Genomic DNA, 18,255 nt, shown 5'->3' with positions numbered 1-18,255 from the left:
CGAATATTCTGTCTTTCCATCGCCTTCAATCTAGTGGCCAGTGCTAGCAAACTTGCATGTTCAGTTTTTCAATAACAACATTCAAACAATATTTTCAAAGAATGTTGCAGATTTGAAAAGAAGGAAGGAAAAGATTTTCACAAATTTAAATTCTTTCGTGTTATTTGTTAGCGCTGATAAAGGCTATTTAGTTTGCTACTAGCAAGGAGCTGCACAAACAAATCGATTTATGCAGTTAATCAACGGAGGCTGCCAAAAAGTTCGAATAAAAGCATGCGACTAGTGTACTTTGCACGTTCTATATTTTATCAATACTAGAGAGGATCAATAAAATAATTCAAATTGTAATAGCGACATGCAATTGTGGCAACACTGGTCATGAGATGGTGGGGGAACACGCACATTCGTTTTAGTTATGATGGTAGTAGCAGCAGAAAGGAATGGAAAAGCAGTGCACGAAAACGAGCGAGAGAGGATAATTTAAATTCTCTTTCTTTCTTTCCACACATCGTATTTCTTATATTGCTTTCTGAAAATTATTTGTTATACACCATAAAATGTAAATTTCAGTTTAACTCTTATCAGAACACAATTAATTGGTTCTGTAAAGAACCGTTTATTGTTTTATTGCGGGAGCATAATTCAGACGCACTCCCCGCGGACACGGTGAGCTAGAAAGCACTATTTTGCATTCTCGAACAAACCGACCAAGAAGGCATCGTTGGCTTCTCGGGGCATCATTACGACTGAGCTTTGTAAGCGTAGCTCGACTTTGCAGTCCTGCACAATCTCACGACCCAGACGCTGGAACGATAGCCTACTCTGTTGCCCTTTAGTTGGGGCGAAATTCTTGCAGGGCGACAGTTCCTGATCGGGTTGCGATGAGTCACCAGTAGCTGGGGCACTTTTTCCGCCGTCGTCATCGCCCACTGCTTTTCTTCGATGGACTGGCTGCTTGCTAGTGCTTGAACGAATACGAATGATGAGAAAAACCGACCGACAGATATTTATATAATCGCGCTAATATGCACTACTATCGCTTTCTCGCTCGTTCTCGTGCCGTGCATGAGCCTTTCCTTTCCGTCCGGCTTCTAATGGCCTAACCAAAGGAATATGCAGTCTTTCCCCCACCAAGTGCTCTCGTCAAGCAACCCAATGCGAATAACCATACGAACAAACATGTAATGGACCTATATATAAACTTTTCATTATTTTATTGTTCGGTTGGTCTACCATAACGACGGCTCTGTGCGGGATGGGCTGAAAATTTTCACTTTTCCGAGTCGTTTTCGAAAGATTTTTCAAAACACATTTTTTTTGTTATTAGTACATGTTATACATACTTCAAATTTTAATACAGCATAGAGGAACATATTTGCAACAAATTGGCCTAAAAATCAAATCATTCTGTTAAGTATGATAAAAGTTATTAACGTTCAAAATCTGACGCGGCACCGCAGCCGATATTTTGAAACGGGACCCCTATATTGAAACCTTAAATGTATTCTACATTAAAATAATGTGAGAATCGAAATATATGGAGCAAACACACGGTATCAGATTTTCATCACTAGGTGTCGTTGTAAATATCCAAATACCGTCGAAAACGCAAGATCATTTTAGTAGATCCTATAAAGTAGCTGACATTTCTGACGGATATTGGCAAAGAGTCTAGAACACTAAATTCTGTAGTGGGACATCAGGTGTGCTGCGTACAGTGTAATGGACTCACACGCCCCGAACGATGTTATCTGACCTTCATAGTTGTAAGACGTTGTTTGAGGATGAAGAGTGCCTCCGTCAAGAAGTAGGAATGATGGAGTAGAGCGGGCTAAACGTTCATTATATGAACATTGTCCAGACTACTTCTTCGTACATACTCAATAATTATGTGGAACGAAGCGCATTGCTCTTGCTTATTTCTGGTATACTTCATGTAGTTTTCACATTCTATATCTGATTTTTTTAACACTAAGTATATTGAACGTCAGTAGCTTTCACACTTCGTTAACATTTAGACAAACATTGCTATTTCCCGAAGACCATCACTAAAATACCACACTTTTAAATCGACACGTGCTGTCGAAATATGGAACCAAAAATTAAGACCGATTTTCGGTTATATTTTCGATAGATTTTCTTGAGTCCTCTTCACTTAGTTATTAAATTAATAAATATCTTTGGCGTTCACATATGTCGTGGCTTTAGGCGTTCACATATGTCGTGTGAACTGTTTGGAATTTTTTGTGTCTAACTAGTGCTAATTTGGATAGTAGTTTAGATACATCGTCTAACTAGACACCCAGATGGTGCTAGTTACTGACGAGATGAATTCGAAACACAAAAAAATTAAAACTTAATTTATATTAGGTCTTGTTTGGTCTTGTCCAAAAAATTTATCAATTTGGGAAGTTTTGCAGATATATCTTTCGGGATGTTGCGCGGCACCTTGAAACGGAATTTATGAAGGAGCGACACTGTGGCATCCAAAATTTCCAGAAGCAAAATGAATCAATTGATTATTAATTGTTAAGCTTACTGTTTGAGTATAACGCTAGAAGACCAAATTTTGTTTTGAACCTTGATGCATTTTTTTGTAACTATTGTATGGTTATGATTCCAACAGCGCAAAAACAATTGTCATCTTCATGGACACGTTTCATTTGCACTCATCATTAGCCTTTGTGCAGACTTGGTTCCAAATAGCCGATATTTTCGATTTCGAAGTTCTAAATTTATAAACAAAAAAAATCCATTGGTGACACCCTAGTTATCTTTGAACTACAAAAGCCAAAGTGTCGAAAACCAGACAACCTGCTATTTCGTCCCCTGATTGATCTCTATAAAATGCTAACTAGAGCAAACACCTGCACGGAGAGGCACGTTTTCACGTACCTCAACACACGCACACACACCAATCTCCACAAAAAAGACACCCACTTGGTCCAAACTGGCAGACCCAAGAATGGATCGTTTATTAACGACCCGCAATCAATTTACCTTGCTGTATCTACCTAGACTCCCAATATGTACGCAAAAGTCTGATTCGATCGAAAAAAAGCGAGTGAAATTTGCATTTTAAATTGTGATTTCAGTTCCCAGCCTTCCCAGCCCGGGCAAAAGGTCAATTGACGGTCTGCAGCAAGTGTCGTTTGTCAATGACGACAATAGAGCTATAGAGCAAAACCCACGCCCGGCCGTTGGAGGTTTGAAATCCAGGTTAAATTCGATTATTTTTGGCAAATCTGTGCTCGCATCGGATGTTTTTTCCGCTTAATTTATTAGCTATAATTATTGAGTGCACTAAAACTTAAGCCCACCCGTTTAGATTCTTCCGATTTACAAATCAATCAAGCGGTCCCAGTCAAGATGCCGGAACGGAAGACCGACACGTTTTTCAGACAGCTTCGCGTGCTGCGCTGCGTCAACGTCGATGATTTATCGCGCTTGTTTCGATCGAGTTCTCCACCCACGCCTTATCGCTGTTCACCAAGATCGTGAACGTCACCATAATGGCCCCGATCTGTTGCATAGATTGACAACCGCTGTAGGGCATTTGATTAAAGTCGTAGCTGGGAATTGGATTTGTTATATAGCTTGAATTCTCTTCCGCTCGCATTAAAGACATGATCGACCAACAAAATTTGTGGATTTTCCCCAAAAGGCAATATGGACAAAGTATCAACTCACCCATGAATCCTCGTCACACCCACATAATCCTGCCAACACATTAACCGTGAACCATCGGTCACTGCCCGGTACTATTTCTCGTAAAGTAGCAACCCAGACAGACCTTACGATTGTACTGCGAATAAATCAGCCCCCAGGGTTCGACCGGTTCAAGTCCCTCGAGTCGAACGCTGATTGCTACTCACCCCGTTCGGCACAATACGCATTATCTCGCTAGTGCCTAGGTACACAGCAAACACGTGACGACACAAATTATCCTCGCTTCAGGCCCACGCCGCTTGCGCCGTAGTGTAAACAGTGAAAATAACACCGTATAAAGTCAATGGTCGTAAATTCACCAGCCCGCCGCGATCTGCGAAATTATTCCGAATAATTTCAGAAGCAAGTTCAGGCGTAAGTTTTTTCCCCGAACGAAGGCGCCGTTGATTCTATTCAGCCGTAAATTATCGCGTTTCATAACCCTTTGCTATATGAGGCATTTATTGTTGGAAAGGGCGCTTCACGCTGGAAAGACCTCCTAGCCTGCCTTCTATGGTGGTAAGCTTTTCAGCGAGACGAAGTTTGATCAGCGCACAACTCGTCTATGAATCATCAACCGCAGAATCGCGTAGGCCGAGAAGCACATAGTAGGTACCTACTTGTATAATAGTTTAGTGTGGTAATAAAATTAATAAACCAACGCATGCTATTCCAGTGCATCGGCAGCTATACACAAGATGAGTTTTATTTCCTCAATTTCTTTCATTTAGTGGTGCAAATTATTCTTATGCGTAGCAATAAACCATTCATTTCACTGACCTGGCATAACTCGATCATGCGTCATCGGTAGGTATAGGAGCACTTATGTGCGAAGGATTAAATGGCGATCTGAAACACTTTTATTACGGCAACAAGAAATGCATATGCATTTCCGACACTAAACACTACCCTTGTCAGTTTTGTGTGGCGCACTTCTACTCTGGCGCTAATTAAAAGTGAAGCGCATGAGCAATTGGCAATAATTGAATAATGACTACCTAATCGATAAACGTTGACCTCGTTGTCCTAGACCTAATTGAACTGACTTGTCTGATGCTAAGTTATCTCCTTTCGTAGTGTTTTAATAGCTTATAAAGCAATGTCAGAACAATGCGATTGAGTTTTTTAAGAGTTTTTTCGTTCAAAAGTAGATTAGTTTTATCTTGGAATAGGCTCATTTAATTTGTTTGGTAAACTCACACGGAAAGACATTTTGTCAAAATATTTATTACAGTTAAACGGGTTATTACAGACACCAAGGATGGCAAATGCACAGATTAATCTGTGTTTCACAGATTTTCAACGTTTTGCACAATTTTTTAAAATTGTGCTGATTTCCACAGCTTTATGTTTTCATGTACAGATTTCCTAAGTTTTTCGTTAGAATGCACAGATTAACACACAATTCTCAAGGCTTGTGCAAAAACTAAAAAAAAGGTCGCGACTTTTTGTTTTGAGACTTTTCCTTAACAAAGATTTGCACAGATTTTTACATAGGCTACGCACAGATTTCAGGAAATATTACCTGGCATCCCTGCCACCATCTGAGCCACACTGACATCAACTTTACAACGAATCATACCAGTGAGTCTCGGTTGGGCGAAATTGAGGGCAATAGAAACCGGCTGGATGCTGTTGGCTCGAATCAAAACTTGTCGAAAGTAAACAAAGTTCATTTCATATCGTCAACCCAGGTGGTGGAATCGTTAGAATTCAACGGGGTGCTGGAGCGTTGCCAGAAAATTTTAATTTTCAGATTAAATTTTACTAAACTTCCCAGTTAAGCTCAGCCGGAATGCTGGCTGGTTCTAATTCGTATTCCGGCTCCGGTGACACAACCGATTCTAGTTAGAATGTTTAAGGGGTACCATTTCGATGCGGCTTAGCCGCATAACCGAGGCCTAGGAACCGAAGCGGCGCAAAGCCGCTGAGGATTCGCCGGGCGAGGTGGCCACCGACCCGCCGTCGGAAGCAAGCGAACCTGTGATCCATTCGTTTGCCCGCATTACTCAAACATAGGGGCTATCCCTAGCTTAAGTCCGACTGAGCGCAAAAGCGATGGTGGACACAAAATAAAATTGGCAACGCGAGCAAAATGTAAACACAAATGAACACTCCGGATGAACCTATCGTCAATTGACATTTCGACGAGTTTTGATTCGAGCCAATAATATGGGCTCATAGTTACGGGTATGCAGGTTATTAAGTTATCTGAAGCGTATTATTGAGGGAAGTTATAGCGCATTTCACACCATAGGGCTGAAATATTATTTTCACCAAGTTGAGATAGCACACAAGTGTTCATAAAATCAAAAATGTATTAATAATAGTGCTTATTCACATCGTCTTCGGTGCAGTTATTGTCCATGACCCAATCCAAGGAATAAGTGCATCGAAGATAACTCGGTGATTCCACATGTTACCTGCGCAATGTCGAGCAACACAAACCCCTGAGAAAACGGGGCAACAACCAACATGAACTCAACCATGAGCCAAATTGACATTTGGAGGAATACGAAGGGAGGTAAAAAGAGCTTGAAAATCAGGCTTGCAACTAGCGATATATAAAACTAACCTAAAATTAATGCTAAATGGAATTTACCTATCATGAGGACAATTATTACTGTGAACTATTCGAGAGCGTAAAGGTAACTAAATTGGAATATGAATTGAAATCTTAAACCTACTTAAATTTACTTAAATGTACTTAAATCTATGATTTTGTTAGCATCGCAGTTTCCTGAACGGAAGAATAGGTGTAGGCCAGATAACCGATAAACCGGTTTTACTAAAGAACAATGAATTAAGATAGCCGTCCAATTTCAGGAACTTTTTATTCAATGAATCTGAATACGGAGTCGGAAATATCTCGGTCTATCATTTGTTGGTGATCCACCACATGAATATGCGATTTTATCGCATGTTCAAGCATAGTCAGACTTGATGTAAAATTGGTATATTTTTTGTATTTCTTAAAGTGGAATCACCGACGTACTAGATGCAGTCCTAAGATGTCCCACGCAAAATAACGATTGTTTTGAAATGAAGCAATTGCTTCTGTCAAATTACGACAGATTGCTCCGTGATGCATGCATGCAACAGGCTTCTCGAAAAATATATCCATATATTACTGGAAGTGTACATTTTCTTCGGCTTCCTATGTAGAGGTAATGTATACAAAAATAGTATTGAGAATCAAAAGAAAAGTTAATCGATGGAGCCTTGAGTGTAAAATTGAACGCATTTTCGCTTGATGCCTTCCATGAAAGTCTTTACAGTGTCATCCGGTACCAGTTTCTCAGTTTTTTCCATTTTCTTAACATGTCCTTCTCGTCTTTGACTGTCTTCTTACTCTTCCGAAGTTCCCGCTTCATCATTGCCCAGTACTGCTCCACCGGGCGTAGCTCCGGACAGTTTGGCGAATTCATGTCCTTTGGAACAAAATGGACAGAATTGGCCTCATACCACTCCAGGACACTTTTAGAATAGTGGCATGATGCCAAATCTGGCCAAAATAGCGGAGCTTCGTCGTGCTGCTGCAAGAATGGCAAAAGGCGCTTCTCGAGGCACTCAGATTTGTAGATCTCGCCATTTACTGTGCCCTTTGTCACGAAAGGCTCACTCATCAGTCCGCAAGAGCAGATGGCCTGCCAAATGAGATATTTGGAGGCGAACTTCGACATTTTCTTCTTCTTAAATTTGTCGTCCACATAGAACTTGCTCTTGCCGGTGAAAAACTACAACCCCGGAATTTGCTTAAAATCGGCTTTTATATACGTTTCGTCGTCCATCACACAGCAGCCATATTGTGTCAGCATCTTCTCGTAGAGCTTCCGTGCCCGAGTTTTAGCCGTCGATTGTTGCCGCTCATCGCGGTTTGGGAAGCTCTGTACCTTGTATGTATGTAGTCCAGCTCTCTTCTTTGCATTCTGGACGTAGCTCTGCGACATGCCGATCTTTTCAGCCAAATCACGGCTTGAGACGTTGGGATTCGCTTTAATCATCCGCTTCACCTTTCCCTCCGTCTTTTTGTTCTCCGGTCCCGGTTTTCTTTCAGATCCTTTGCCGTGGTCCAACGTCAACCGCTCCTGGAACCGCTTCAACACTCTGGAGACGGTTGAATGGTGAATGTTCAACATTTTTCCCAACTGTCGGTGCGACAGGTCAGAAAATTCCAGGTGTTTGGAAAGAATTTGTTGTCTCGACTCGCGTTGGTTCACCTCCATTTTCGTTGAATCGAAAAACACGACTTCGAGTTTGACAGCATGTAAACAATACACATCAATGAGAAAGTGTGTAAAATTTGGTTGATTTTTACCCAATGGTAAAAAAGTTATGCCCTGTTGAATGTGTCGCAATAATTTCGTGTTTGCCCTTTATGTTAGGGTGGAGCTCAGTTGTATTGAGTTCCATGCAAATCATTTCACACACACAACTTAGAGGGTTAAACCGTGCAGCAATCCAAACGAGAAAAGATCGACGAGAAGAGGGATCAATACAAATCTATCCTATTGATTCTGCTCTTGAATGGTCGTTTTGGCTATTGTAAGCATTCGTAAAGTTTTCACAAGGCCGCAAGTACTGTAGATGGCAGTACTTGGCAGTTTTTTGTTTTATATCGAAATAAAGTTATGCAGATTAAATTACGTATCTTGCTAACAACAATATTAACCATAGAACGTTGCATTTGCATTTTCCACCCTAGAACGTTGCACTGGGGTACAAATGTACCCTTCGCTTTGATCGCAATTTTCGCAGGTAGAAATGCAAGCAAAAGAAATGTAAAGTACCTCATTTTCTTCGTTTTTTAATTGCGAAAACAGCTGTATAAGTAAAAGTATGGATTTCATTGAATCATTGATACATAAATTGGTCTGAACAAAAAAAATGAAAAAATCAAAAAAAGTTACTATAACTTTGCGAATTTTCAACCGATTTAAAAAAAATCAAATGATTCTAAAAGTTGAAAGAATGGTCTAGAAACGGCATAAAATCGAATTTCGATATTTTTGAAAAAGTGTAATGATTTGGAAGAGTGAAAGTTTAAAAATCGGATTTTGGAAAATATCACGAAATGGGGTGGAAATTGAAATGAAAAAAATATTTCTGACCAGCAATACATTGGTAAAATGCAACGTTACTGTTACAGCAGTTACTATGCGCAAATTATACTTGTGAGCCATTGTTTTGAGAAACTATAACAAAAATAAACAATACAACAATAAAAATCAGCAAAAATGAGAACGATTTCTTTTCTACTTCAAAATTAAATTAATAGAATAAATGATTTTATAGTACTAGTTGATACTTACGTAGTAAAACAACCATTATTTAAACTAGTATTATCATGAGTCACATTTCCATGGACAGCACGAAACCTGCTGAAACGCTAACGGCAACCGTAAACTGGGGTACAAATGTACCCCACGCCAACTTTCACACCTGCTTCCACGAAGGCTATAAGCAAACTGGCTATACCACCTTTTCCTACTGCTAGGAACTCTAAATTGAATTATGATTAGGGTGTCAGGTCGGTAAATACCGAATTCTCGTCTTCACACGGCTCCAAAGAAGGCGTGGAGTACGAGATGTACGAGTTGTACCGAGAACTTCATTGAATATGTCAAAATATACCATACTATCTGAAGTGGAAAAGAAATTATAGGTATCTAGCTTTTTACGTACCATAATGGCGGTCAACATTGTTCAGTTCGTACTAAGAGAAGAGACGACAACAGGCTTCTTGCTCTTCTTAATTTTCTCGACTTGGCCCTGCCGTAAATCTGAAGACAACAAGCGTTCATCGTTGCCAGATTCCCTTTGAATGCTTTTTACAATTGCCGAAAATAATTGTACCTAAAAGATCGCACCTCTACCAAGATTTTACAAAGCTAGCTGCATTTAAAAATTAAATTAAATTTATATGCATGTCTCTCTTAACAATACACGTAACTATATCGTCATTCAGGTATTTTATTCAATTTGCACGAAATGTTGATGTGTATGAAAAATAGCCAGAATAGATTCGGCAGCACTGTTTTCCATCCCGATTGTAAATATAATGAACGCTCATGACTGGCAAAATGACCAATCAGAAGCTGGTTCAATATTGAGGTTAGGACTGGATCAAATTAGCTACGCGATTGTCTTCTCTTCTCTTAGAGTTCGTAGTATACGTTTAATGGCCCTTTTTGACAATAATCGTTTACGTCAACCGCCCAGTGAGATTAAGTCATCCCACGTTAGTCCAATGTGTTGAATGTTTATTCAATGAACACCCGACCTCTTTGACTGGGCGTTGCTGTCAAGCTGGCGTAAACCACAGTCTATAGAGAACAGTTGCGCAAAGAGTGAAGTCAAAAAAGCCTACCTATCGAGCACAATTGGAATCCATCTCTGACACCTCCGCAGCAAAGTTGGATTCTAATTTTGCTCGATAAGTAGACTTTTTTCGGCTTCACTTTCTGCACACTCTTTGCGTACCTTTATACTAAGGCCTTTGGCGTAAACGATTATTGTTAAAAAGGCCAATTAAACGTATTACGAACTGATCAATTTAGACCGCCATTATGGCACGTACAAAGCTGGATACCACATCACAGACGAAGATCCTAACACTATTAATGTGATGTCAAGAACACATCCGACAACTATGATTGACACCCGTCGACACTAGTTTTGCTGTACCAAACCGTAACGCTAGTGGCGTCGTGAAAACTGTCGAATCGGAGCTGACAGAAGCTTAAAGCTTCAAATAAGTATGTTATTTGTTGTCGTTGTTGGCATTGATTGCAATTTTTTTTTTTTAATTTATATGATTACCTATACAAATCTGCTCTCACAAGAATAATTTTCGATAATAAATAGAGAAATTTGGATTGAGTACAATGGGTAAGGTTGATTGAAACTGTCATCATTAAGTTTGTTGTTTCCTCACGAGGTGGCAGTAATTCGTTTTGTCATAGGCCGTTACGAGTGGACTCGTCTGGTGTTACATCAGGTTCGAGCGATTTTCTCATTTTTTTACGATCTTAGGGTCGAGTTCTGGTGCCTTAAATTATTTTTTTTGGGAGTATAGGTTGGTTTTCCGTATTAACAATGTAGGGTTCAGGTCGGGTTTCAAACATTTCAATTTTTCGGGTTCGATTCGGGCTCGGGTTTTTTTTCCAAATTTTTATTCGTAGCTTCGGGTCGGGTCCATATTTTTAAATTTTCTGATTTGGATCGGGCTCGGGATCGAAGAACTGAATTATAACTTTTTTCAACCGTTTCCGATTTTCGAAAACTTTTTGATTAATAAATAGTTCAAATGAACAAGTGTCATTGTACTTTTACTAGCACTTTCACGTCCCTGTAGCACTTGCTTGTTATACAATCTTCCGCCATTTTCATAATATAAATCTTCAGAAGTAAATAGGTTATTGAACTTTTTGGTGTGTAAGAGTTGTTGTGTGCATCCGTCGTTTCCTACTTTTCTGATATTTTTTTTCCAAAAGAAAAACTATTGAACTTTTTTTTAATATTTTAAATCTCGGGACAGGTACGTATTACAGTTCCTATATTCATAGTTGGGCGGAGACACTGAGCGGAACAAATTGAACATGTCAGATGTCGAGGCCAATCGTCACATAACGTTTTCCTTTTGGGTCCATGTGGGGAAGATCTTGCGCTTATGGTGTTGAATATTTTGTTATTTCCTTGTGTGATGGAGCATAAAGAAACAAAAATAAACAATAGTTTTGGCATCGCGGCACTGAGATATTTTAGCACAGTTGTAAAAAATTCACCATATCTACAAATTCGTTACGTTATACGTGCAAGTGAGAAATCGCTCACGACGATGCCAATGAAAACATTCGACTAGTGACTTATCCAGCTGTGATGGTATTGTGTCATTTTGACGTTTAATTTTGGAGGAAAAAAATCGTTTACACGACGAATTGAGAGGAAAACAAACCGCTTCTGGACAAGGGGGACGTCTGGTGTAAAGTGCTCAAAACGAAAGTTACTTTGTTTTAAAGTTTTTAAGGAAACGCAACAATGGATCTATTGTGTTAGGTTAAGATCGCTTATACGTTCATTGTGTACGATAACAAATACTTTCAGTCACGCAGAGCCATAGTTCGAGTTTCGGAAAATGACTTCATGAAAACCGAAAAATCTTATATTTTACTGTAAAATTCGCTCACTTTTCTTCAAAATAATGGGTAGCTATCTTTTTATTCAGTTTTCTGTGGTCCATCGACAGGCTACACACATTATGCATTCTTATAAAAAGAATCTAGTCAATTCGTGGATTAGTTTTTGTTTTATCATGGTCGCCAATTTGAAAAACGCGGTTTCAATAAAAACGCTATTAAAGGGTGTCCACATCAAATAGCATCACGGAAAAGACTCTGTAGAAAATGACCCATTGGGTATCTTCTCTTGAAAATTTGGGTAGAAGTAGTTTAGAGTGTATTGTTTACACTCAGCCTTGTTCTGCATTACGACGGATCACATTTTCGAACGAATATGGTTCGATCGAAGTAGGCTCCCGTTTGATTTTGCTGTCGTCATTGAGAATGCAAATCACATTCGTTCGAAAAAGCGATCCGTCGTAATGCAGAATAAGGCTAACTGTATTTTTATAGCCATAGTTTTTCGAAAATTGTTACCTATACATTGAAATCGGCGGGTGTATTAGAGCAAATACACGCGAGGAATGCATGGCTATTTAAAACAAAAGAAATTCAGCGTGCCCATCGAGATTGCGGGAGACAAATCTAGAGGTTCAATAGGTTTGTTCCAGTACCAGGAGAAACTGGAAGTACTCCGGAGCAAACAGGGAGAAAATCGTTCCTGTACTATCTTCTTCTCTTTTTTCTTCTTCTGGTGGCAAATCGGAGTGAAAAGGAGCAAGAATTTTTTGCTCCGGAGCAACAGGGAGTAACTTCCATGTACTGGAACAAACCTAATACTAACAATTAAGCGGATAAAAAAGAAGTCGATATCTCAAGAATTTGAACATTCGCATGGGATGCCAATGTTTTATTTCTGAATTAAGAGCGCCAACTTTCTGGTTTTTGTCTCCGTCTAACTATGAATAAAGGAACTATTCCTTTCCCATTATATGAAAACTGAGATTGTCTGATAAAATCGGCTATGGTACTTAATTTTCGGTACTAGGGTAATGAATGTTCTGATGCTCATGCGAAAAGCGCATAATTTCGGAATCGGTGGTGGTGAAACACGGTCTTAGAGTGAAAGTTGATAGGCTTTCCTTACGCGCAGAAAAGTGGTTATTGGCGCCGGTTTGTCGATGGTTCATAGAGACATCGCTCTCTATAGAATACTGCTAAAGGGATGCGTAATCGAAATATAACGTACGAAAGCGAGTCATATTCGACTGGATCGGTTTTAGACTTTACAAGAAAGGTATGTTCGCACTCCATTCTTATGTCGAAAATTTTCTTTTACGTGTCACCGGAGAACTACACACTAGACCATAATTTTTTCGAGAATTACATTCTTAGTTGCACTCCGTGCAGAATAATACTCCTGGTTCAGATAGCTTGATATTCAACTTGCTGAAGAAACTACCTGATCTGTAGAGAGTCACTTATTGACAAGCCGACAGTGATTGTTATCCATGAACTAGGAAAAACATCCTACGACCACAATTCGATCGGCTAACTGCAGTGCTTTCCTTAATCCAGAAACTGTCGGAAAAAATTATTCTTCCAAGCGTAGACAATTGAGTTGAGGTAAACAGGTGGTTATCATATACTAAATTTGTCTTTCACAAGGGTAATGAAATCAACGATTCTCATGTGCTCAAAGGCAAATGGCATCTGTTTTCTTGGACATTAAGGGAGCTTTCACTACTGTATTTATTGAAGTTCTCTCGGACAAACTTCATCAGTACGGGCTTTTTCCAACTCTAAACCAGTAATTGTACAAATATTAATACACGGGTCTTCCTGAAGGATCTTAAGACAATTTTACATGAATAACATTGATAAATGTCTTTCAAATAATGGAGTGGTTTCTGTCAGAGAAGCTGCAAAAACTGTTGTAAAATGCCTTAAACTATGTCCGCTTGGCCTGTATAGTTGGATATCCACAGTTCTCCACAGAGACTACCGAACTGGTTTTGCTTAAACTCCAAATGCTTTTGGGGAGAACACATTGGGTGTCTGATAACCAAATACCAACAAAGAATACACTGTGTACAATAACTGAATCTTGGTGAGATTCTAACTTCCGTCGAATGACCGTTTCTGGCATCTCTTTCCTCATCTGCTCATTCGATATTATAGTATGAATCCATTGATAATCTGCAAGACACATCTAATTCCACTGTATTCTTACAACACGTAATCTGCTTATTGCGAAAACATTCCCATATTCCTGCAAAGAGGCAGCATCATTCACTCGAGGCTGAGACACAATCGCTATTTTGCTGAATTTCGGATAATAAAATTTTAGTTGCCACTTGAGGTCAATTTCTTCGCTGCTTTGTTCAGGCCAATAACATACTTACTCGGGAGCGTTTCTTGCGCAATTGTCGTGACCGGAGCTGTCCAGATCCAACTTGTGTCCGTTCTCGTCAGCTTCCTTCCAAAAATTGAAGCTTGACTCTCTGTCACAACAACCAAGGCCTGCTCATCAAAAATCATTTAATCCCTTGATTGGTTACTGCACAGTGACGTCATGCATTAAATGTGACAGGTGGTGGTCCTGTTGATTATATTTTGAACTTAGAGCACGGCTTACATATACTTACATATATTACCTTTCTATGAGCCGTGAACTTAGAGATTATTCGTATTCTCAAAATGATATATTGGGAAACATTTGAAATATATTGGGAATCATGTTTTGGAAGTATAGATGTACTCTAGAACGCCTTACAATTAAATTGTGCTATTCCCTATTGTGTTGAAATGTATATGAAAGATCCTATAAGTGAACTAATTATTTGTTTATCAATTACTTATAGTGTTCTCTGAATCGGTAAGTAGTTCTGCGGTAAAATTTCTTGGGAATTGATTATTAGCATTAAGCTTATGTTAATGGAATTTAAATTTGTTAAGTCCAAACTGTAAACAAAAGGACCAGCACTTGTAAAATGTTTGAGGTTAAGGCATTTCATACAATGGTCAATTCCATAGCATCAAGACAAATATAGTACATAGGTCAAGGAGATTTGAATGAAATTCAAAAAGTACTCTATAACGAATCCAGATTGCGATTTCTCGAAAAGTCTCGACATGATTTCGAAATGGCCGACATTGTTAAGCCTCTAGTTAGGATATACGAGTATGGCGGCGCTAGTGTTTTAACGAGTATTCGTTCAAATATTTACACAAATATTATAAACTTATTTGTTCGAACATGGATGTCTGTTCTCCGTGCTTCAATGAACCAAGAGCCGATTGTACTTTCTTGTTTCCGAACCATGATACATTCCGATCTGTTGCATATTATCAATTTCTTTGTAAGCCATCTGGAAGTTCAGCGTCTACTGAACTGAAAATCGCGCAGTGATTTTCGCCCTCTAGATATTAAACCAAAACGTTTCCTTCTCATTCGACAGGAACCAAGAAGATGGAGTACAAGACCAGACAGTGGCACGAGAAGTGTTTCTGTTGCTGCGTCTGCAAGACCGCCATCGGCACCAAATCGTTCATCCCCCGGGAGCAGGAGATCTACTGCGCCGGCTGCTACGAGGAGAAGTATGCTACCCGCTGTATCAAGTGCAAGAAGGTAATTATTTAGGCGATGTTCTGATCTGATGTTCCAAATCATTAATTTTTTTTATTTTTCTCACCACAGATTATCACCAGCGGTGGTGTTACCTACAAAAACGAACCGTGGCACCGTGAGTGCTTCACCTGTACCCATTGTCAGGTGTCATTGGCCGGGCAGCGCTTCACCAGCCGCGACGAGAAGCCGTACTGTGCCGAGTGCTTCGGGGAACTGTTCGCCAAGAGATGCACCTCCTGTATCAAACCAATCACTGGTGAGTATGATAATGTTCGGTTAGATACATCCATTATTTTATACGAACAGCCTGATAGTTTGGGACTAGTTGAAGTTTTTTACCAGGTGAATTGTTGTAACAAATGTCGAAAAAGACAACCATCGAAGTGTCTTAAATATCATCGTACAACCTGAATCTCAAAAGGCTGAAGTGAATTCCTTGAGATGCAATACTTTTCTTTGGTAACAAAAACCTTTTTTTGCTCGAGGATTCTCGCTGGATTTTGAATTAAATTAAGAAACACTTTCTATTCTTTTTCACAAACCAAGTTGGAATATTTAACTTCAAATAGTTGAAGTTCTCGAACGTCCCGGATGTTATCGAGTTCATTGGTTTCATGGATCAATATTCTCAATGAATCGAAAAAAAATGTTAAGAAACGTCAACCGATGCACATCATCGATGAGTTTGTGTAGTCTCTTTGTGAGTCAAACAGCATTTCAGTTGGCGAGAAAATTAGGCATAGCACTCAAGGAAGCTACATACGACCCTCAATATTCCAGTTGTATATCGATGACATAATCTAATTCTTTCTATCTTCCATTCCGAAAAGTTTGAAGCAACAAATAATAATAACAACAAATATTAAAACTTTCACTTTGCTTTACCCACCCTCCAGGAATCGGTGGTACTCGTTTCATCTCGTTCGAGGATCGCCACTGGCACAACGACTGCTTTATCTGCGCCATCTGTAAAACGTCACTGGTCGGACGTGGTTTCATTACCGACGAGCAGGACGTTATCTGTCCGGAGTGCGCCAAGCAGAAACTGATGTAAGGAACCAGCAGCAGCGTGCACAATAACAAACACCCCCCAAAAAAAATCTAGCACTACAACGTAAACCTCTTACCCAACTCTCTGCAAACCAAAATCAAAATCGAAGAAACAAACAAACAACAACGAGCAACAGCAATTATATTCTAAAAACCCTACTACAACCTGTTAGGAATTGATCGATGGATTGCAATGAAATGTTACACAATGAGAGAAAGAGATTTAGCGAAAGAGTGCAAGAATGGAATGAAAAGAAATACTGTAAACTGCAAGAATAATTTTAAAAAAGCCTTACACACATTGTCAACGTGACGAAACAAATGGCCATCTTGCTAAAAGGAATTTCAAAAGAAAAAGTGGTGTCGTTTTCATTTCAACGAGAAGTTTGTTTCTTAATTTACTTTTAGGAACTTTATTGTATTTAAACATTGTTTTCTATTTGTCGCATGCATATTTTCCTTCGATAAGGACGCTATGGTATACTGTTTTGCCTGTGTAAAATTTAAGCTATCGCCATGATGAATGTTTTAAAAAAAATGTGAAAGTATTTTGCTTCGAGCTATTTTGTTAGGAAACATATATATTTATAACTGGAACAGAACAGTTGCTTACGCTGTGAATATATTTTACGGTTATCGACAAACGGCTTTTCTATCCTTACTGTGACACATACACACAAAAGAGATTAGCGGGAACGGCCTATATTCACAAAAGTTGCCTTCTACTAAAATACCAACACACATAAGCATACTAAAAACCAAACACAAGAAGAGAATATGTATATCGAAAATAAAAGTGACAAATTTTAAATAATTGTCGTCCTAGTTTTTACAGCGCTTTTAAACACACTCAAACATAGAGTATTTATGTAGAATGGTGAGAAACAATGCTTTAATAATAAATACAAAGGAAAAAAAACGAAATACATCTAATAACACTAAAACGCTTTCCTCTCCTCCCTTTTTATGTTCCGTGTTGTTAATCGTGAACAAATGAAAAAAAAAAACAATTATTACTTACTCTTAAATAGACGGTCAACGAAACAAAAAATAAAGAAAATGAAAACTAGACACCTATCAAAACTATTTAACATTACAGTTACTGAATATAATCATGTATGCTATTAGAAAAATAGAGATGACAAAGAAAACTTTAAACTAGAAACGTTAAGGTCAATTTGTAGCCGGACCAGTTTTCTTTCTTTCTTCTTTTTTTTTTGGTTCCATTTATTATATATAGGCAATGTATCGTCTAACGAGTATTTTACTGTATAAAATATTATTTATTCATTAACACACAGTTCGATTACCATTTTATTATACATCAGGAATACGAGAAAATTATTACGATTATTACAATGTGAGGAGTGCGAAGTACGTATATACAATATATCAAGCAAAACAGGAACGCTAATCATTTATTCACCATTTCTTTGTTATACTTAATAAATTTAGTAGTATTCGGATTTTTTTGAATAAATAAATTATCTCTCCACATTCGGCGTTTGTTTTGTTATTTTTTAGAATCTGAACGAAAAACCCTAAGGTCGAGTTCAATGCTGTTGATAAGTTCGAGGTACCTGAAAGGGTATTCTAAATAAAGTGCTGGATTCCACAAAACTACAGACACTTTATATAACAGACTTGCGAAGATAAAAAAAAACTAAAACTAGCAACCATGAATGTAAACTGGCATCACGGAAGCTCCCAAAAGCTTTGCATGGGCTTCCTCCCGGTCAAACCATT

The 18,255-nt window shown here is 38.7% G+C and overlaps 1 protein-coding gene across 6 annotated transcripts in view; it reads left to right on the top strand.

Annotated features, from left to right (window-relative positions):
- The window catches only part of LOC131690283 (four and a half LIM domains protein 2), a 605,833-nt gene extending 587,827 nt beyond the window's left edge, over nucleotides 1-18,006 (top strand). For all 6 annotated transcript variants that reach the window (XM_058975937.1, XM_058975938.1, XM_058975936.1 and 3 more), the window contains 3 exons: nucleotides 15,290-15,459; nucleotides 15,529-15,715; nucleotides 16,356-18,006. In XM_058975937.1, coding sequence (XP_058831920.1) covers nucleotides 15,290-15,459; nucleotides 15,529-15,715; nucleotides 16,356-16,513 — 515 coding nt within the window. In that variant the 3' untranslated portion in view covers nucleotides 16,514-18,006. The remainder of the gene's footprint in view (nucleotides 1-15,289; nucleotides 15,460-15,528; nucleotides 15,716-16,355) is intronic.
- The last annotated feature ends 249 nt before the right edge of the window (nucleotides 18,007-18,255 follow it).

This window comes from Topomyia yanbarensis, chromosome 3, assembly GCF_030247195.1.
Source record: "Topomyia yanbarensis strain Yona2022 chromosome 3, ASM3024719v1, whole genome shotgun sequence".
Classification (NCBI taxonomy): domain Eukaryota; kingdom Metazoa; phylum Arthropoda; class Insecta; order Diptera; family Culicidae; genus Topomyia; species Topomyia yanbarensis.
Note: the sequence above shows the minus strand (reverse complement) of the source record. Positions and strands in the feature narration are given on the sequence as shown.